Source organism: Natator depressus, chromosome 5, assembly GCF_965152275.1.
Source record: "Natator depressus isolate rNatDep1 chromosome 5, rNatDep2.hap1, whole genome shotgun sequence".
NCBI classification, from domain to species: domain Eukaryota; kingdom Metazoa; phylum Chordata; order Testudines; family Cheloniidae; genus Natator; species Natator depressus.
In genome coordinates, this window is record NC_134238.1 from 78,748,128 (window position 1) to 78,770,855 (window position 22,728).

General features: G+C 41.9%; 1 protein-coding gene across 2 annotated transcripts in view; it reads left to right on the forward strand.

Moving 5' to 3' along the window:
* The window catches only part of GRAMD2B (GRAM domain containing 2B), a 73,831-nt gene extending 58,738 nt beyond the window's left edge, over positions 1–15,093 (forward strand). Inside the window, exons 7-14 of one of the 2 annotated variants that reach the window (XM_074954032.1) lie at positions 420–491; positions 614–694; positions 1,370–1,481; positions 4,899–5,021; positions 5,210–5,297; positions 5,911–6,015; positions 9,906–9,999; positions 13,817–13,988. In XM_074954032.1, coding sequence (XP_074810133.1) covers positions 420–491; positions 614–694; positions 1,370–1,481; positions 4,899–5,021; positions 5,210–5,297; positions 5,911–6,015; positions 9,906–9,999; positions 13,817–13,858 — 717 coding nt within the window. In that variant the 3' untranslated portion in view covers positions 13,859–13,988. Of the gene's footprint in view, positions 1–419; positions 492–613; positions 695–1,369; positions 1,482–4,898; positions 5,022–5,209; positions 5,298–5,910; positions 6,016–9,905; positions 10,000–13,816 lie in introns of both variants that reach the window. The other variant, XM_074954031.1, reaches the window with a different exon arrangement.
* The last annotated feature ends 7,635 nt before the right edge of the window (positions 15,094–22,728 follow it).

A 22,728-nucleotide genomic window follows, 5' to 3' on the forward strand; every position in this document is an offset into this window, starting at 1 on the left:
CTGAGAACTCCTACAATATCAGTGGAAGGGGTCTGATTTTTCAATATAATTTGACCAAGGAGGGAAGGGTAAGGCAAGTTGATTTCTCCCCCCCGCCCCCACCCCTGAATTTGAGTGGGATGGGGAAACTATACTGCACCTATTCTTATAGTCCTTACCAAGCAAAATTTCTGAATCTTACCTGGGTGTGGACTGCAGGCTTTGGCAAATTATGATAAGCCTTGTCCACATTTCTTTGTAAAACTCTTAAACTGTGTTCTTTACTTCATATCTTCTAGGCCATGCTTTACTATCTGCAGGCCTTTGAAAGTAATTGCTGAACCAGCAAGTGCACCCTGTTAATAACTGATAAGATGAAACTAGTGCAAAATATCTTTTTTCAAACAATAATTATGTAAATTATTACTTTTGTCTTTCAGTACATATTTGTCTCCTTACTCTCCAGAGACACAACCTACAAGCTATTAAAATCTGTCTGTAGACACTTAGAGGTAAGTATTGACAGAGTGAAGTTGTGAAGCTCAGTTATGTTCCTTATGACTGCTTTTTATTTTAAAGAATAGCAATTAGATAACTATATATATATATAATTTATTTAAAAATTGCCTTTCAGGATATAAGTGTTGGCAACAGTCCCAATCCTTCTTCCGCCGAAAACAGCTTCAGGGCCAATCGCCCTATGACCCTGTCTTTGGTAAGATAGTTTATTTTGCTTTTGATAAAGTTCCATTTATTAAAGTCCAAATTGTCCAAACTCTTATGTCTCAAACTGAAGGAAAGCTTGACACACACACGTTCTGTCACCTCAGAAATCTCTGACTAAACTGCAAATGGTCGGTGATACCAGCACAGATGTAATCTTCTCTCCACAAGAACGATGCATGAATAGATGTGATGTCTGTATATGTGCTCTGTGTATATAACAGTGCCCGTTATTAAGGTCTGTATATGGGCTGTGCACTGACTTGCATTTTTCTTCCTTTCCACATGCCTATATTTCCAGCAGTCAGTCTTTCACTATCATCTGTGCTAATTTAGAGTTGCAGTAAGTGGCTTCCCTTGCCACTGAAGGCAGAATAACAGGCTTCTCAACGCTTCCACTTGCAAACTTTCCCCTATATGCCGGGTCAGTTCGTTGGTCTGAAGAAAAGCTGCTGTTCAGGAACTGACGTGCACTGCCGTCAATAACCAAATAGTTCAAGCTATAGCTATACTAAATTCTTCATCTATAGAGTGACACCTTTTTAATTTCTGCTGCTCTTGGTACGGATTTCAGATACAGGTAACCCAAAGTAATGGAGTAAAAGCATATAATCTTCATAATTTTAGGCCTTGCCTGTTCTTTTCCATGACTTTTTCGTCCCTTCAGGATTTCAATGAAGACTACTCAGATCTGGATGCTATAGTGCACCGTCGGAGACAAGAGTTGGAAGAGTCTAGTAGTACTGGCTCTCAGACCCCTGAATCAGAACACTTCCAAGGTCAGCATAATCTCAATATTTTAAGACTGAAAGTATTTAGAGCAGTATTTTCCAAAATGTGGGGTACATCCTCCAAAGGTCAGGTGACATGAAAGTTTAGCCTTGAGAGTGCAGATGGACGTCTCAATTTCTCCAGAGTCTCAGCTTTGATTTAAAAAAATTGTGTCTAGCTATCCTGGGTTGTGAAGAAAACCTTCAGAACATAATGCAAGTGTAACGAAGGCAACGACATCTGCCGAAGTCTGCTGGCAGCCTGAAGCAATGGTTCTGAGGTGTGAATTGCACCATTCATTTCAGTGGGTGCTAAATCGGATGCTAATGACCATGCTTTAGATATCCACATTCCCCATCAAATCATTTAGGAATGGAGAGGAAGTATCATACTATGAAGATCTACACCATGTTTTCCCAAAGTGTGGTTTGGGTGGAGGAGAGGAAAGGACAGAAGGTGGATAAATTAAGATAAGTAGCCTTCAACATTACATCCAGCTTCCAGCCATTGGGCGGTGTTATCCCTTTGTCTGCTGATTAGAGCACTCTCTACTATCAAAAACTTTCCTTGCATGTAGGTACTTATAGATACCTCTTAACCTTCTTTTAAATACGCTGATAGATCAAGCTGCTTTACTCTTGCTTCAGGCATATTTTCCACACTTTGAATCATTCTTGTAGCTCTTTTCTGAATCCATTCCAATCTTTTAACCTCCTTTTAGAAGTCTGAACACCCGAACTGAACCCAGTAGTCTAGCAAGAGGAAGCATGATCCAGTTTAAGGTGCTAGACTGGAATTTGGATTCAGTTCCCTGCTCTGCCTCAGACTTCCTGTGGGACCTTAGACTTCGTTTCCCAGTTCCCTATCTGCAAAATAGGGTAGTAGCATTTCTAACAGGGATGGAGTGAAAATAAATACATTAAAGAATGAGGCACTCAGTTACTATGGTAATGGGACATATATAACCACCTTAGATAGATAGTAATGGTCTCAGCAATACCATATATAGAGATAAGACCACTTCCCTATTTCTACTTGGTATTCCCATTTGCTAGGCTTCTCAGAGTATGTCTAAGCTCCAGCTGAGAGCATGCTTCCCAGGGCAAGTAGACAAGACATGCATTAGCTCTACTCAATCGAGCATGCTAAAAATAGCCATGTAGCCCTGATAGCACGGGCAGTGGCTCAGGCTAGCCACCCGAGTACAAACTCACCTGGACCCCTTCGGTATGTATTTGGGCACCTAGTCCAAGCTGCCACCCCCAGCTATACAGCTATTTCTAGCACATTCACTCAAGCAGAGCTAGCATGTGTCTATCTACTCACACTGGGAAGCAAAGTGAAGCACTTGCACTTACATTGTAAGTCTTTTTGTACAGGGCCAGCCCTATGTTTTTTGTCGCACAGGGCACAAAATATTTTTGTGCCCCCAAGCATGGTAACTTGCCACCCTGCAATGTTGGCACTCAGGGCAGCCATCCTGGTCTCCTGTCCTGAGGCTCGGTCTGTCTTTGCAGAGTTAAGGGCATTAAACTCTGTTCCTAGGATCAAGAACCTAATTTACTTTTCACTTCTAGTGACTGGGGTGATTTGTATATGCATTTGTACAGGAAACCAGATTAAGTTCATGAAGTATTGTCTACTGCATTAATTTTCAGTTTTATATGTCAAGTAGCAATGTAACTTTCTCCTTCTCTGCTGATCCATTCCTAATATGAACAGCTGAATTCCTGCTTTATCCCATATAAGTTTAAGTAAATATGTGCTTTTGTGTCATGGTGCCAGATAGACAAAACAAAAACTATGTATCCTTGAAGCCTTGGGAAGTATCGCAGATGTTTCAGTTTTTCCACCATTTTATTAGAAGTGGCTGGCTTTGGCCATATGAGCTTATTCACTCAAGGTTCTTTGAACAGTATCTGCGAATGCCTCAATATATACAAAGTTATCCTTCCTTAGCTCTGTGTTTGCTTGATGTAATTGCTTTCTGTAACCAGTCATCCCAAAACATTGCATGAGGAAGGCGGGAGGCAGAGAGGATTTTGTTGCATCCTTTAATTATAATGGGACTAGTGGAGTGTCAATCTTTGCGATCTAAAGAAATAAGGCAAAAATCTGCTGTGTTACACTAGTGTAAGTAGTGCCAATGTGCCCTGAGTGTCTAGTACTTAAGTTATTTTACACCTCTTGGGCCATTCTGTGTTCCAACTTGCAATTCCAAATCATTATCTGTATCATATGAAAAGCCATTTTAATAACAGTAACTTCAAATGAAGCAGTGTATCAATCCTCTTTTGTTTAGAATAGCCTAAATTATTTTTGGGAAACTGTTCTGTGCTAGTCAGGAGGTCAGACTAGATGATCACAATCGTCCCCTCTGGTCTTAGAATCTATGAATCTATTAACTGGGTTAGGTTTAATTTAGCAGGGCTTTTTACTTGCCACAAAGTTTTATTTCCCCCCTCCTTCCCCCCAGGTTTACCACGTGGGTTTCTGAAATGACTATTTGGTGGTGTTAGGGAGCAACAACTAAACTGCTGTGTTGCTACCACCCACTGAACACATTTCAGTTTCAGCTCACATTTCCATGGCAGTATGGCTATATCCCCAGTTATATGTCCAGCTTTTCTAATACTTGCATTCTCTAGGCTGCTTCAAGAGTGTAGAATTCTGTCCTGCAGGAACTAAGAACTTCCTTGTACCACTCTATTCAAAGTGCACTTCTCTAACCTGCTTTCACAAGTAAAAGCCCAGCATCCCATTTTTAAAAAAACTAGCTTAATGCATCATTGCGACATACTCAGATACCACAGTTACAGGTATGCTATAAGAACCTGAACTGAATAGAATTAGTTTAATTGGATTCCTAAATATAACTACCATCCAATTTCCAGCAAAATAAATTGGCAGTCAAAGAGAATGGCTGGTCAGTGTGTGACTAATGGCAGAACTTGTGATTTAGTCACATTGACCTGATAGTGGTTTTTACCAAAATAGCAAGCTATTATTTTCAGTGCTCTTGGTTTCAAAAGGGCAGGTTCTAGGATTAGTAACCATGTCATCAACATGTCACTTCCACTCATAATATAGGAAACCTTCTTTTAGGACTAAATATTTGTTTGTACCTTCTTGAAGAGGAGATAGGAGAGTAATTTAAACTTTAAACTTGCCAAAGGAACTTGAAACTTGAATACATTATAGCAAAGCATTTCACCACTGCTTTTTTTAAAGCTTGTAAAATATGTTGAACTGCTATGCAGATTGTATTAAAATCTTAAGATGAATCTTCTAATTAAGCCACCTGTATCCAGATCCCAGAAGGGCTTCCCTTCAGATCTTCATATTGGGGGAAACTCTGTCTTAGCTGACCTTAACGATTTCCTTTGTGCTTCATTTAATTTAAAATCCAGTCTTGTTTTTGACAGATTATCACGTCATTGAGACCCAGACTCATCTGAAAGTTGCCAAGGCAGAAGCAAAGTCTATCCATACAGACCTACGCAGTAAACATATGCCTGAAGGAACAGGCAGGAACATTCCCAGAAATGGTAAAGAACCAAAGCTAGATCTTCAGCTGGTATAAACTGGTGTAGCTCCACATAAGTGCAGGCCAATTTACATCAGTAGGGTATCTGTCTCTTACTGTTTACATCCTTTGCCACATATTTGCAAAGTCTCTTTTGTTGTGCTACGTCAGTCCAGTTTGATCAAAATAATTCTGTTCTTCTCACAACAGGCCAGACTGGAGCCTTTGGATTCTTCCACAGAGTGAAGTTCCACAGATTTTTGTCTCTGAACCACATACTTGTTATCTATGCAGTTCTGTAAGTGAACAGTTCTTTACCAAGACCATCAGAGTCTCCTCATACCTTTATTACACCAGTCTTACAACAGGGCTGATTTCAATGGAGTTGCACTCCCACCCAGTGTAAAACTAGAAGCATGTTTAAAAGTGGGTTTCTTCATTCCTCCTTGTTTGTGTACCAGTAATAGGATTTTACAGTAAAATGTGTTCTGCTGCATAAAAGCCAGCAGAATACCATTTCTTGTAAACTTTCTAAATTGCTCAAAGAAGTGCTTCAGGGTAGGGGTGGATTTTCTAGCTTATGCCCTAGAGAAACCTCTGTGGTGATTGTGACAGCTAAGTTTAAGAACACTACATAAATGTCCACCCAAATAACACTTAGCACTGCTGTAGACTCTAAGGATGAGATTTTTCAAAGCTACCTGAAACATGTGGGCACCAGATGAATTGAGAGTCCAATGCTCTAAGGCAGCTTTGAAAATCCCACGCTTGGAATTGTACAGTGCACAAATAACTTTATTCACTGATTTTTAAAATGACAAGTATTATCAAACTTCTTTTCAGATACATCTGTCTGAGGGTACTATGTTCCAACTAACGCAGCTGTCTTGTCATTTATTTTTCCCCTGCAGTGTCTGTGTCCTAGTCCTGTCTACCTTCTACATGAGATATAAAATCAATGTTCTGGAGGAACGGCTAGTCTCCATGGCTTCCTTTGTTGCCTCCCATATTAATGAGTAAGAAGACATCATTTTTAAAGGAGAATAATAATCTTCTGTTTTACACACTAAGCCCTGCTGAACACCTGTCTTCTTCAAAACCTCATGATAATTGACAACAATTTAGTGCGATGCGGTTCTTGAGCCTGCATTAGTCTCATCTCATAACTTCTTCTGTTTCTCAGGAGCATTGGGGTAAAAGTTTTTCAAGAGAATTTAGGTATAACCTGGATTTAAGCAAATTTCAGTTAATTGGGACTAAAGGTGACACAGGGTGTTATGGGACAATCTAGAGTTGGACTGTACCCTCCCTTCAAAGAGGCATATTTCAGAGTTCCTGAAACTGGCTGTTCTGCAAAGGAAACCTGTATTCTCCAGGTGCTATCTGGCTAGCTTTAGACCTAAAACACACAGCCCACAGGCCACGAGTTATTTCCTGTGGCTCAGCATAGCTCCCCTCACCCCCCGCTCCACCTCCTCCTCCTTCCGCCCCAGCACACCATGTCCCCGAGACAGCTCTTTGGCGGCACTTAAGACTTTCCAGGAGGGAGGGGGGAGGAGTGGGGACACAGCGCGCTCAGGGGAGGAGGTGGAGAAGAGGCGGGGCTAGGGTGGGGATTTGGTGAAGGGGTTGGAATAGGGGCAGGGAGGGGGTCGGGACTTTGGGGAAGGGGTTGGAATGGGGGCAGGGAAGGGGCAGGTCCTCATGGAGTGGGGGCGGGGCCGGGGGCAGAAGGGGGCGCTTTTGTATCTTTGTATGAAAAGGTTTCAGCAATGCGGCCCTCGGGCCAATGTACTAGTCTTCATGTGGCCCTCGTGGTGATTTGAGTTTGAGATCCCTGCTTTAGACAGGTCAGAACCTGTAGGCAGGTTCGTCTGATTGTGTGCACTGTGGGGAAGAGGGTTCCTGAAGGTATGGGCTACCTTCATCTTCAGGCTGCACCAGTACCCCATTTTGTGATGTAGCACAAAGAAAAGGAAAAGGTTTACTCCCTCAAGAATTTGGACTGCTCTGAGTGCCAGGGTGGCCATCATCAGCATAAATTAGAGTAGGCAAAAAGTCCTTTAATTTACAGCAGCCTCCTGAAGGGCACCTATAGACTGCTACACAGTTCAGAGCAGGCTGGAACCCCCCATAGTGCTGTGCACTATGGGCCTGCCCCCTCCACCAGAAATTGTTAAGGCCACTTTTATGTCTGCTGTGCGTTCGCTAGGGGAATTTTCCCATGACCCTTGTGGCCCAGTTCCATTCCCTCAATGTTGCAGCAGCATGCAGAGCTCAGGTCAGGGGAAAAATTTGTCCCCAGTGGCTGTTTTCTTGCTTCATAGATTTAGGTCTGATCTACACTAGAAGGGGTTTGCTGGTATAGCTATACTGGTATAATTATATTGGCAACCCCCGTACTGGGGACATAGTTTATATAGATGGGGGGGTGGGGTTGTTTTTTGGGTCTTTTTGCAGGTATATCTTATACCAGTTTTTCAAATAAAATAAGCTATACCAGCTCAAGGACATTTTTGTCATTATAACTGTGCCTACACTAAGGCTTTGTCAGCATAGCTATGTTGGTAGGGGGCTTGATTTTTTTCCCCATACTCCTAACTGACATAGGTCTCCAAGCAAAACTTTTAAGTGCAGACCTAGCCTTAAACTGTAAAATATATTAATGGGGAAAGGGGAGAAGCAGCTAGGAAAATACAAGGTTTCAGAGTAGCAGCTACGTTAGTCTGTGTTCGCAAAAAGAAAAGGAGTACTGGTGGCACTTTAGAGACTAACAAATTTATTTGAGCACAAGCTTTCGTGAGCTACAGCATCCGATGAAATGAGCTGTAGTTCACGAAAGCTTATGCTCAAATAAATTTGTTAGTCTCTAAGGTGCCACAAGTACTCCTTTTCTTTTTAGGAAAATACAAGTAATTCAGTTAACCTAATCCACTAACTCATGAATATTTATTCTTACTGACTAGTATGTACTTTGAATAGGACTATATTGCACTAAAAACATATAAGACGTCAGATCTAATAAGCATTTATTTCTAGTACAGCCATTGTGGTATTCAGGGATCATTCAGTGCTTAAGGTGCTTGCAAGAGATCAAGTTTATTCTGTGTTTGCTTCCAGTTGGCTGTGCTTAACAAGAGCTTCACGGTGCCCCATCCAGACTCTGTCTGGTAATCTCAGCCATTGAAGGCACAATCCCCAATACCACACCAATAAACTCTCATCTGCACTTTCAGGTGGTTTAAAATAGATTTCCATGCACCAAAACAATGGCCTCAGTTAATGGAAAAGGCAATAAAAAGTAAGTAGTGCGTGGAGAGTTTGGATTAACCTTTCGGACCCTCCAAATAAACATTCGTCATCCTGGGTAAAAGGCAGTGACGTACATAGTATATTTATAAGCAACTCACTGACCCTCCTGAGGTACCTAAGCAAACACAGGGCCTGCTCCTCGTTACATCATAGTTCCCTCTCCAGGCCCCATTTCTTTGCTGTTTTTATAAACAAAAACAAATAACGTTTCCTTTGCCAACCTCATTCTGCACCTACCTGTTGTCGGGAGCCAACCTGGTCTTCAGCACAGAGCAGCTGGGGGCTCTATGAAAGTCTGACAATACAGATTTTTCCCCAGGCTCCTCCTACACTCTGTCTGCTGGAAGCACATGATTCCTGAGCTCAGGGAAGGAATGGGACCCAGCAGGAGGGAGATAGCTGTCCTTAAGAGAGCCAATTAGAGAAGAAATAGTTATTCCACAGCAGGGCAGAGCACAACTTGCTTCAGCTATGGCTCCTGACCCAGCACTGGTCTAAGCCCCAGAAATTTATGATCCTACCCAGACATAGCAACGCCTAGTCGCTGCACCAAAACCATAGCTAGTGGGGTTCACAGGTGGATATAATAGGGGAAACTGACTAGTTTATTTAGCGTTACATTCAAGAGTGGACTATATTCTCTCCCTCATGTGACTGTGAACCTTCCTAATCTAGCATGCAAAAAACAGTTAAAAATCAAATAGTAAACCAGCATGCAAAACTGCAGCAGCAGGTGTTGTACCCGGAAATGTTGACACAGTCGGCCCGCTGGCGAAGCACCCCCTGAAAAGCAAGCAGCCAAAGAAAGCAACAAAAAGCTAAAGCTAAACTTAACACTAGGCAGTGCCGTACCCAGAATGGGTGGGCCTGTCTGCAACGTATTGAAAGGTCCCAATCTCTTGGGTCAAGTTACGTTACACTTCTAACTCCATTTTCCTGAGGCAGTCCTCCATGACAAAACATTCCATGACAAAACACTCCAGGCCATTTAGAGAAACTATTGCACCATTTAGGGTCTAATTCTGCTCTCAGTTACTTCTGCAGGTTCCATTGACAGTGGGGGTAGTGTGTATCTATCAGAGGGCAGAGTTAGGCTCTTGATTATTAATTTAAAGGCGTAAGAAGAGAAAAATGCCTTATCCTTAACTGGAATGTCTGGAAAGCTGTTCATCCACTGGTTTTTCCCTTATTTAGAGTTGTGTGAGACTGTTATGGCCCCTTCAAACCACTTTGATAATGGAGGGAGAGTCATTCCAATGTGGTCCAAACGTTTAAAAGGATATAGAGTGATCCTAATGTGCACTTTCCACACTTTTTTTCCCCACTTTGTTTGGATCCATGTCATAAGACACAAGCATACTTACAGAGGGATTTTACTAATAAAAATGCTTAATTTCCATCTTGGTTTCTGCAGAATTAGTCTGGTAAAGAATGTAGTCTGGGGGCACAAATTACATTACAGAAATACTGTGCTAAATAAGTATCGCACTAACAATGTTCCCATTCAAATCATTCATTGCTCTCTATATAAAATTTCTATTACATGTCCTCATCTTTGCTTTTCTCCTTCACATCTCATTCTTTTGTTTAACAGCCAGCCAGTGCAACAAGGCCTGGGATCCCATCTGCAAATTAATGCTGATGCCCTCTGTGGTGAACTAACAGCTAACCTCATAAAATTGGAAAAGGTAATTTATTGAGATGAATAAAATTAGGCAAGTACTTAAATGCCCAGTACTCAGCATACACGATGAGGACAGCAGGTCCTTGTCAAACCACTGATGTTTGTCTTTCCCAAAAGTTTTTGGGAAAGATTTGCTTTTGTAGATCTCAGAACAGCATCTCTGGAAGAGTGTGCACCACCTTCCTGAGGTGAGATGGTTCTTGGACAATGGCATAAATTAACAGTTAAGCCCGAGAACCTGTGTTAGTATATGTGAGTACTCCCTTATGAGAGGTTGAGAGATCAATTGCCATTTAATTACTCTGAAACCTCCAGTGATTTGTTGTGTTTATGATCAGTTAATGACCTTCATTTTTGGCTGGTAAGGCAACAGACTTTTGATATTACCTTTCTTAGGTGATCTGTTTCTTCAGTCTGTTTTTGTCCAAACAATAAAAGCTGCTGGAATGCCAGTGTTCACCTACAAAGTGGGTATTTAGTAATAGCCTGTTGCTGCTTGGTAACATGAATGCACCAGCCATTTGTTCCCTGCAGATGACCTCTTCTCTCTTCCATTTACTAATTGCAGAACTAAAGGTATTTGCTTTCCCCAGCTGGAAAATCAAACAAAAGAAGGGTAGGCAGGAAGGTATATTTTCAATTGGTTACATTTATATTTCAAGTGCAGTAAACTGATAATTAAAACTAAGATGTTTCATTTTTTTCCACTGACACAGCATGTAAGTTGTATTTCTACTGTAATAACCCTTTATTTGAATTCCTACATACTAAAATCACATGAGTTTTTGTTTCTAAAATGTTGATAGCTTGCCAAGGTCTTTAATACAGTTTGTTTTTCAAGAGCAAACTTTTCAGGTTGCATGTCACTGAAATTATTTAATATCACTGGTTTCAGAGTAGCAGCCGTGTTAGTCTGTATCCACAAAAAGAAAAGGAGGACTTGTGGCACCTTAGAGACTAACAGATTTATTTGAGCATAAGCTTTCATGAGCTACAGCTCACTTCATCGGATGCATTCACATTTTCCACTGAATGCATCCGATGAAGTGAGCTGTAGCTCACAAAAGCTTATGCTCAAATAAATCTGTTAGTCTCTAAGGTGCCACAAGTACTCCTTTTCTTAATATCAGTGCTAGCTATATGTCAAAGGTTTCAGAACAACTTTGCTACCAAGGAAATGGGGCTTGATTCTTTCCTCAGTGTAAATCTGAAGTCATTCCATTGACTTCAGTGTCAATGTTTACTAGTTTAAAACTAGTGAGTGAGAGGAGATTCTGAATGTATCTTACCATATAGTGAGTAGACTGCTTCTGCAGTCTTGACCCAAGTACACAGGCCAAATCATTACAATGGGATTTCTCATATAAAGACTAATGCTTCAGTTCAGCAAAGCACATGAGCGTGTTCTGAAGTCTCATTGATTTCAGTGGGACTTGAGCCTATGCTTAAAGTTAAATGCTTTGCTCAACTGGGGCCAAAAGAATTGAACCCCTAAAGATACCTTAACTATGCTTCTTATCACACTTGGATTGCTGCCAATTTACAACACAATGGTCCTAGTGTCCTCTGAGCAGAGGTTGTTGTATACCAACACACCTCTCTTAAACGAGCACTGGCACTCTTCAGTAACGAGTTGCTAAACCTTAGCAAGTACCTAAGTTAATAATTATGAAATAATGAGCTGTTTGTGGTTTGTGAAAATTTTACTGCTGGATTGACATTGTGCTCTGATGTTACAATTTTTTTTTTTAAATGAGGAAAGTAGTTAGTTCTGGTACCTGTACTTAATGTATGCTTTCCTCTCCTCATCACATCTTCCCCATAGACTTGCAGAAGTCTGGCCTTAAACCTACTCTCAGAAAGCCTGTTCAGAATTTGACCCTGTTGCAGTGACCTCTTTTGAATGCAATCTTGTGGTTCTCCCAGCTCTATTGATTTCCACACTTGTCGGCCACTGAATTCCCATTGGCTTAGTACCACAATATCTAGCACTTCTAGACTGTTTTTGATGGGCTTCATACAGTATGATTGCCAAACGTACCAGATGTATGCACCAGACAAATGCTTGAAATTAAAAACCAAAAGGACTGGTGTGCCTCACATAAAGGAGCCCCAGGATCCCCGTTGACTCCTCCACCTCTTCTGAGAAGGGAATAAAATTAAAATGCAAGCACTAGATAAATTTGTATATATTAACCTGGAAGCAGACTTCATTTTTTTCTTTTCTTCCTTCCCTCAGTGAACCCATCCCCACTTTTTTTTCTTAAAGTGTTTGTTTGTTTGTTTGTTTGTGCCTCAGGAAAGTGTGGGGGAGGGGAGTGAGGTATGATAATGTGGCTTTAAGGTAACTTTCCCCGATCCTGGGTCAACTGGGGGCTGGACTGGACATGGCATAATTTTAGAGCAGCCTTAAGGCAGCGCCATATTACACCATCTGTAGCCAGTGGCTACGGCAGCTGAGGCGCTGGCAGAACACCTTGACATGCCTTATGCTGAAGTGGGGAGAGAAACAGGAGACACAGGGCTGGCTAAGCCAGCTTTGCAACATCCAGTGGTTCCCTTGGGTAGCATTTTGGCTGCTTTGCACTGCCTTCAACAACACAAAGCAGCTGGGGCAGAGAATAGAGCCCAGTGTTTTCTCCCTGGTGCTGGCTGCCACCTTGCTTCTACTTAAAGGATTAAGCTAATTTCTGGAGCATAGAATGTTTTACCTCATGATCTGTAGATTGTGTCCTACTGTCCATAGGATGAGGGGGAAGCCTGTCCTGTTTGAGCTTGCCAAAACACTTTGAATTTCCCACTTTGAAAAACCCAAAGGCTTTTGATAAAAGTTCTGTAGATGTTTTCTTGAGATTTTGGCCACCTATAAAGATGGTCACCATTTTTCAATTATCAAAAAAGATCAATTATGAAATTTTGAAAAATTACAACATATTGATAAATCACTTCAAAGCTTTAATGAAATTAATTACTGGGTTTTTTGGTTTGTTTGTTTTTTTTTTACCAACTTTACTGTTCTTCATGGAGTAGCCCTGCTCTTTCACTAGCTCAAACTTAGGCAGTTATGGAATTTACCTAAAGTGCTCCTAAGTCCTGCCACCTCAGTTCCAGCTTTCCAGCTGAGTTTGTACCTGGCCAGGGCCATCCCTAGGAGGGTGCGGGCCCGGGACAAAGGTGCAGAGTTTCTAATCTGCCGGGGGGAGGGAGGGTGCTTCCCCCTGGCTCTGTCCAGGACCTGCCTCCACCCCACCTTTTCCCACCTCCACCCTGTCTCTTCCCTGCCCAGTTCTGCCCCCTCCCCCAAGCACGCTGTGCCCTCACTCCTCTCCCCTCCCACCGCCACCCCCCAGTGCCTCCTCACGCCATAAAGCATCTGATCCCCGGCAGGCAGTAGGCACTGAGAGGGAGGGGGAGATGCTGATTGGCGGGGCCCGCTGGCAGGTCGGAGGCGCTGGGGGAAGGTTCTGGTAGGGGGGCTCCTCCTTGCCCATCTGCCTGCCGCTCACCTCCCCATCCGCTTCCTCACCCCACTCACCCTCCCGCCTCACCTCCCCGCCTGCCTCCTCACAATTTTATCGCAGTGTGGGGACCCCACAAAGCATGAGGCCCAGGGCAGTCGCCCTGATTTGCCGTACCCAAGAGACAGCTCTGTACCTGGCTGGTACACATGGATGTTGGGTTGACTTCATTATAGCAACCATTTAAAAGGGTATAAATAGCAGTGCCAGAATTAACTGGTGCACTCAGACTTGCACTGAAGAATTCCTTCTAACTGTGTGAATAAGAAGTAAGTTTATCTGAACCTTCTGTTCTTCTTTAAGATACAAAACAACTTACAAAGACTACTTGAAGATGGTGATTGAAACCTTCATGTTCTGGGCTACTTCATACCTCATTCTCCTGCGTCTGATAAGCAGTATCAAACACTGCAGTGAACTCTGCAGGCTGGAGTTCGTGTTCCATTTTTTTAATCTAAAGCCACACTTAGACTCCTGCAGTAGCTCCTCTATCTCAAGAATCTGGAGAGTGGTTTATTCTTGTGCAATAAAATATATCTGTGTATTCTGACAATAATGTCTTTCCATTGCTAGTCACACATCAGTAGACACAATGTGATTTTTATAGTTTGGGGCCAAATTCTGTTCTTGGTTACTCCAGTGTAAATCTGGAGTAACTCCCTTTATCACGATATCTGTTTTTCCATTTACATGGATGTGACAGAGCAGAATTTGGTCCTGGATGTACAGCTACAGAACCATCATGTGCAAATGCTTGTTGTCTTTTGGAGAGAGACACCTGTCTCTCTAATATTACTGTAGTTATGAATAAACCCTCCATTTTTAGTTTTCTTCTCTTCTGCCCCAATTCCCCAAAATCTATGCATGTGTCAAACAACTTCATGTCTGGTCTCTCTGGGCCTGATTCTCTGAGGTGCTGAGTGCACTCTTCTCTTTATGTGCCAGATTCTCAGCTGGTGTAAATCAGCACAACTCCATTCACTTCACTGGAGCTATACCAGCTTAATGCCAGCTGAGGATCTGGCCCATTGACTTCAATGGAAATTAAGCGCCCAGTAGATGACAAGATCAAGCCCTATGCAATCACTCACAATTTTTACAGAATACCCCACCCACTATGAACTGTAGCTTCTGCAAACTGTTTACAAGGATAGCAGCCCAGTGTGCCACCTAAGCACAGTTTAAAATCTCCAGTATATTTTAAATCTATCATTGTAACACAGTTTGCTCATGATGCCCTCCAGTGCTAACACACTGTCAGCTTTTCAAAGGGTTGCATGAGGTCTTAGCTGTGCAGTTCCCATTCCAGTTACTGGGAGTCCCATAGCTAATTTGGTCACGGAAGATCCCACAGAGTCTATCACCCTTACACAATGGGAACTGTCAAGTTAATGAAAATACAATGACAGAAGCTATTCTACTGGAGTGAACAGAAGAAAAATAGGTGTCCCTCTTGTTACATTGTTCTGTTGTTTTCACAGAGCCTTAAATGATGAAGTAACTGTTGATTTTAACTCTTTGGTTTACCAAGTTGGTTGGTTGGTTTTCATGAGGCAATATTTAGAGTAGCATAAGATAGAGCCTGTAAGTAAACAGATGTTTATATATGTATTTTTATAATCATTTCTGTGAAATGTACCTTATTTTGTTTAATAAAAAATAAACTTTTAAAAAGTTTGGTGCTTACAATTTTGCTTGTACATTCCACATGTGGCAGTTAGTTTTATACCATAAACAAAGCTGATACCGGTTTTTGCAGTCTGAAATGTTGCTCTTACTCTGAATCTGTTTTGTACCTCCAGAATCTGTTTTCAAACCTTCTTCTAATACATCATACTACACAATGCAACTAGGGCCTGATCAAAAGCCTAATGCAGGCCATGAGAGTCTTTCCATTGAAGGCTTTCATTCAGATTCTCAGTGTGGATGCATTTTTCCTCATCTCCGGCCACTGGAGAAGATCCTCAGCTGCTGTAAATCCATGTAACACCAGGGCCAGTTTACACCAGCTGAGGATTTGCAGGAACAATTCTTATAGTGGGGATGCTGCTGATGGAAACCATGCATGTGGTGGTTCTTACTACTTCAAGCACAGGCGTGTTGGAGCCCCACCAGCACCCCTAGTTCTAGCACCAGTGAGGATCTGGCCAATATTTGTAACATGTTTGCTGTGAACCTTGGGAAAAGCTGTGCCTGAAGAATGTGGGACAGAAGCCTCTGTTGCCCTCAGCCTGTAGGCAAGGTGCAGCGATCTGCACAGCTGAGCCAGGGGACAGTCGTATATGGTGCACATGGGCACCTCTCCCATTCAGTGGATCTGTTTCAGGTTGATGTGGTTTCCCCACAAATACACACCACAGTGAAGAGAGCACCACAAGGCTTGGCTCTTCAGCATGCTGGAAGTTAGAGTTCCACACTCAAGTGGCCACTTTCCATCCCACCCGAAACACAGATGGCAGAAGTTCCACTGAATGTACTCTTTGTGGCTGTCAAGTTTCTGGGAAGGTCTTTCATATTTACTTAGATGTATAAATATTACTCGTTGAGCAAACTGATAAACATCTTAAGATATTTCCACACACAACTTTTCACCTCACATTCCCAAATATGAGCCAAACTCTGCCCTCACTTGTGAGGTCAGTGGAGTTGCATGGGTGCAATGGAGGGCAGTAGCTGACTTCCACCAGAGAATTTAATGCAAGGGACAGGAGAGGCAACTCCCTTATCCAGGGGCTGGCTCAGCCCCTAGTGCAAGCTAGGACACTGCCGATAGCTGTCCTAATGTGATTCCGCTGCTGAGGATTATGGTAGTGAGGAATGGCCAAAACACTGGATCTCCCCAGTCTGATCTCCTCTCACCCTAACACAGCCTGGTCCATCCCACAACAGCCCCTGGAAACACCTGGTCTACAAGAGCTGTAGGCCAGCAGTAGACCTGGGCCTCAGAGTTTGCAGTATGAATTGTGTGCCAATGCTGGTAATAGATTTCTCCATGACGTTACTTGGAGAGATGTCACAACAGAGATTGTACTAAATTTTTTTGCCTCTTGAGGCAACTTTAAGTAGAGTTGGGCAAAAACAATCAGTGTTTTGGTTTAGTGCTGAAAATGTTTGGGATTTGTCTGCAGATCAGAAAAGTCTGTTTCAGGCAAGCAAAATAACAGTGAGCATATGTTTGTTTTATAACCTTTAGGGCCATGGTTATGGTACTTGTCTGAGATGTGGGAGACCAGGTTTAAATCCCCCCCTCTGGAGCTGTGCCTAGCACTCAGATTTGCTGTCTCCCAGGTGAGCACTGTAATGACCAGGCTATAGCCTGTTTTAGGAGGCATTGCTCTCAATCTCTCCTGTTGAAGCTGGTCCACTTTGTGGACCTACCTACACATTCAGTGGGCCAAAGAGAGACAGCACAAGAGAATGACTCTATAGCCTAGTGATGATTTTGAGGCACTCACCTGGGAGGGGGCAGTGCTGAGTTCAAGTCCTTGCTCTGTGGAGGGAATTTAAGCTGGGGTTTCCCATATCTCATGCAAATACCCTAACCCCTGGGCTAAAAGTTAAAATGGGGAAAATACATTCGGTCTTATTTTGCTGGCCTGCAATAAATTTTTTCCAGGGAGAACTAATTGGGTCAAATTCACATAAAGTTTCAAGTCATGTTTTGGCAAATTAACTATTTGTCCAAAAAAAAATTCATTATCTAGATCTAAGGGCCAATGTTGCCTTTGGATGTGCCTTTGGATGTGCCTATTTAATTCAAAGAGAGCCCAGGATGGAGAAAAGACTATCACAGTCTGTGTTCAAATACATCTGAACAATATTCCTAAACCTGGTGTCTTTCAAACCTTGTGGAGACTATACAGAGCTGCCTATGTAACTCCATCCAACTGAAAAGCTCACTTTGAATTTGCAGAGGGTATCAATTAAAAGCAATTCTTGAAATTACAAAGCACAGAAAAGTTGCCTCAGAAACAGGGTCAACTGATTTTATTTTGAAGACCATACCAAATAGTTCTACCTATTAACAGCAAGTGCGGTGGGGAGGGGTTTTATACTAGGCAAGCTCTGATTACACCTACTTTGGAAGAGATCTTTACTGAACTTAGTGATGACGAACTGCTAATCAGGAGGTTTTTATGGTGTGTTTTAGATTTTAAAATCAAACTAGTTGGACAGGGAAGAAGGACTACACTACTTCCCAAACAAATGGATACAAAATGCACTTGCTGGAATTCTCTACAGAGTAATTTTGTTTCCTACAAATTTCATGGGGAAAAATGTAATGGAGAAGCCCAAGTTTTCAGAAGTGACTAGTGATTTTAGGTGTCCAACTTGAAGCACCTTTAAAAGGGGCTTTTCAGAAAGTGTTGAACTTCCTATGAAAATCAGACACCCCTAAAGATGTCACAAGCTGCATTCCCAAAACCATCAGCCACTTTTAAAAATTTTGACTGCCTACTGTACTCTTCTAGCAAGGACTTGTTATCCTCACCCTGGGGATGAAATAATGTACAGCATGAGGATTGAGGATGGTCCATAAGGATTCAATGTGGTGTCAACTTCACACCCATGCAGGTGGGGGAAATGGTGCCCCTTGAAAAGGATGCATAACCCTAAAGCAAGTAACAATTGCTAACGATTTACAGTACTTGGGGCAGGAAACTCACAAAAAGTCAAAGCTAATATAACAATAGCTAAGAAGTAAGATGACATCAATTATTTATGTAAAGTAAAGAATATGTAAAGTAAAGAATAGGTTGATCCATAGTACAGAGCTGTCAATATTAATTTTACATAAGTGCCTAGCTAGACATAACCCTTTGCTCTCACATTATACCAGCCTAACACAGAGCAGCTTCCCAGCACTCTCTCTCATGCATACACAAGCCCTCACTTCTTCTGGAGTTCTAGTTATAAATGCAAACTGGCCTATTGGACTTTCCTAGGGCCTGTGTCTGTCCCCTCCTCAGGTACATTAGGACTGAAAGAATTTCCATAGCTTTCATCTACAGAACTGATGGGGTAATTGGGCAAGATTGATTCTCTTTCCTCTCCCCTGTGCTAGTTCCACAACAGCTGGAACAGTTTCTGCTTTGTTTTGTTGTTTTGACATAACATGAAAATGGGCTCTATATCCCCCAACACCTCCCTCATGCCCACCAGACAGATCTGTTTACTCTGAAGTAGTAGTAGTGTTTTAGGTATCAGTTAATAGAAGTACTGTGCCTTTAAAAACTGATGATTGGGTACTATAAAATCAAGAGAACTTCCTAGCAACTATTGCCACTCACTGAACACAGCAGATCTATTACTCCCTGATAACTGCGAGTATGTCATGTTTTTGCTATGAAAAAGCTTTGTGGGGATATTTATAATATGCTGAATGAAGTCTTACAGAAGACTAGGAAGGAGAGCAGGTAAGCTAAAGATTTATCACTAACCATACTGTTCCCTAAGCACATATATGAGATAACAGTGACCAGAACAAACAGTTGCAGCAGTAAAGGAGTAATCCAAATTTATTTTAATAGGTCTTTGGGTTGCTAGCTGCCCTTTAACCTACATGTTGTTTGTAGTGTTGTTGTGGCTGCATTAGAGAGATACAAGGTGGGTGAAGAGGATCTCTGTGTAGCTCTTGTCTCTTTAACCCAGATGGCACAATTCAAGGTAAAGTGAATCCAAGTAACCTAATTTCTTTCTAATGCAGGAGAAGTAAGTGCTGCACTGCACTGCTCTGCTGTGGGTGAAGGTCAGAACTCATACTTGTCTTCTGATCCTGGGAGTGTCACTTGCACACTGCCTTCAGCAAATCATTTGTGGCTCAGTTTCAGGTAAATTGTGAAGTAATCCACCATTATTCCAGAGTGTGTTATAAATGTTTCAATAGCACTATGGGATTAGAGCCAAAAGGTGTTGTGTAAGTGCCAATTACGGTGCAATGCCCTCCCCAGACTGGGAAATAGAGAGCTGCTGGGAAAGGGCCCATAAAATCTCTGCAAGGTTCATTTAGTAAGAATACGTAGGCCCTCTATCTCACAGCTCTGAACCTGGTCAAGTCAATAAAGATCAGATCATCCCCTGCTGCAGTAAAACATGTGGGATTATTGCCAGGTATGTTAAGGCAGAATACTTGAGTTTCACCTGTCTGTTCCATCTGGGTTTTGTCCACCTGTTGGGACCCTTCTGCCCTTGCCTTGGGCCTTACATCTCTATCAGAGTTGCTCATGAAATGACTGTGTGAGAGAGAGAGAGAATATTCATCACATTCCTTCTACATCTGAGAGGGGACAGGTTGTAGAACAACTGTTTTGAGTACGTACTCAAGCCACTAGCCCAAGCCACTGCCAGTACTGCTGTGTATGTTATTATTTTTAGGCATGTCTATGGGTACTTGACCTGGAATTACACTTTCCACCTGCTATGTAGACATACCTTTATAGCTATAGATTTTGTAGTCATCTGATAATCTCTAGATGAAGCTTTAGTTTGGCACGGTTATTAGTTTATCACCTGACGTGTCAGCTGCAGTTACTGGTGACCTGCTGCACTTAAGAGCATTGAGAGTTTGAAGTTATTAAGGAGGAATAGCCTGCAATAAAGATAATGAAAGAAGGACGGCTATTTATAAGTGAAACTGAAGCAAACAAACTGGGCCTTTTATCACTCTGTCATATGCTTTTTATAAACGTAACAATGACTTCTTTATTTGGAAGGATTTCACCAGCTACACATTAATTGCAGTTTGCCAGGTGAGAAATAGCAGAACCCTTATTTAACACTCTTAATTTGCTAGCATACATAGAAGGGCTAATCTTACTTATTGCCTCTCAAATTTGTGGCTTGAAATCAGTGAGCTCCTCCCAAATTCCTGCTGGCTGCTATACCTGTAGCAGAAATTTTATAATGCAGGGAAGAACGAACTTTGGTAAAATCAGGGTTTCACAAAATTGTGGGAATAGATGATAGCCTATTAGTAGGTTGCTTACTAACAACCTCCCTCCCCATCCCTGCAAACCTCCTCTTACTAAAAAACAGGCAAAAGCTTTACTAAATAACTAGATCATACATGGTGCACCCTGAAACACTCCAAATTCTAGCTTAGGAAGACCACCAGAGAAGAGGTTTTAAAGACGTGACACCACTACCTTCCATTGAGGTTGCCCTGCCATGGAGAGTTTATTCCTATATATCATGGAAAGAACAAGGAGCTACTACAAGACGTCATATAGCCTATAGGTATCTCCTCCCAAGGTGTAGCTATGCACATCTCTCCCACCTATACATCTCACTTTTTCTATTCTCTCTCTCTCCTTCCCAGAACAACTTTCACTTAATATTCAGGTACCTATTTAAGTAACAATAGCAAAACAAAAACAATAGTGTGCATAATCATCTTGTGTATTGTGTTTAATGGCAGTTATCTTTTTCCTATGTACATGACACTTTGTCTTCCACTGTGTTGAATTGATCTGGTTACTCGTCACATACTCATTTATTTCAGAGAAGTTAAAAACCCACCCTTGTTGGTCATACAGGAAGCCCAGTGAAAGGCTGTCCCTCAGTTACTCAAGTCATGACGAAATGGAAGTGTCCATATTAAACTCCATTAGTTGTTTATAAACAAGTTTCCTGGTCTTTGGCAACGTAGGTAGCATGGAAATAGGACTGTAGATTGAAGGGGCCCTTCAACTGCATTTCATACATAATGATACTGATGAGGTAATTTTCCATTGAGAAGGCACTTTACCAGTACTTAGTAGCAGATTAGAGAGCAATCATTTGGATGTGCTGCCAAGTGCAAAATTAAAAACTAGCTCTTATCTATACATCTGCAGATAGCACTAAGTGTTCTTTCCAAAGTAAAGAATTAACAGGTGGCTTAACCAGTTCATTACAGCCACACATGCTGTACCTGGTTCCTGGTGTATGGTGCAAAACACGGCTCTGGAACTGTTCCACCAGCATGGTAGAGCCCATGACTTTGAAGGACTATGCTAATCCTCCAGTGTGTTCTTGTTCTGTACAAAAGCTGGAGCTGAGGGAAGTCACTTTGTACCAATGTTTAATTCCAACACGTATGTGATGAACTGTTGACTTTTTCTCATGGAATGCAGTTTGTGACACTGGCTCATGATTCTCATGTGAACAACTACGTCTAAAACAATCACTACATGGTATCCAACTTGAAACAGAGCATGGTACTGACAAGTTACCCACATTTTAAGACGAAACCTACCACTGATCCTTGTAGTACTCCACTAGACACCTTTCCCAACAGATACTTTACCATTTATCATTACCCCTTGTGTTCACCCTTTAGCCAGTTTACTGATCTACATCCCAGTGTTTCCATGCCATCCAATTTGAATTACTTTAAGTGGGATTTCATCAAATGCTTTACTGACATCAAAATATTCAATCTATTGTCTCCCCTTTATTAACTAATTTACTAATTCTATCAAAAAAGCTGTCCAGTTAGCTGGCTGAGGTTTGGTCTTTATAAAGCCATGCTGCTTTACACCTGTGGTTCTTTTAAGGCTTGCCTGCATGGGGAAAATAGCTGTCAGTCAACTTCCCCATGCAGATAAGCCCTTATTTTCTGAGCGCTCCAAAAGGATGGCGGCAGTTTTACCACATTAGCTTATATTTGGTAACATCTTCATGTAGACAATATAGTTTGTCATTTTCATGAGTGTTAGTCAGTTGAGGTACACAGTAGGGGAGAGCCCAGATTTACCTCAAAGAGATAACATGTGAACACTACACTGGCCTTGCCTTCACTAGGATTTTATTTTGTGTTAGCTAACAGGTGTTAGCCTCCACACATATACACACGCTACCTTTTTCCCAGTGAAGAAAAGGCCTCAGATTGAAATCATGGCCCTATTACAGTCAATGGGAGTTTTGTCATTGACTTCAACAATACTCACGATTTCACCCTAAATGTTCAAAAAAGTGATACCAAATGCACTGTTGGTGTAAGCAAATCCAGCTCCACTCAAGTCCCCATTTCTACCAGCATTACTCTTCAAACTTTTCCTCAAAACTTGTTTTATTATGTTGGTAGCAATGGAAGTTAGTCTTATGGGAAAGTAATTGCCAGAACTGCTCTCATGTCTTCTATTGAAAACCAAGCCTACATTTGCTTTCACCAAATCTTTTGGTATCGCCTCAGATGTGGTGTTGTTTTTTTCCCTTCAGAAACAATTCTCAGT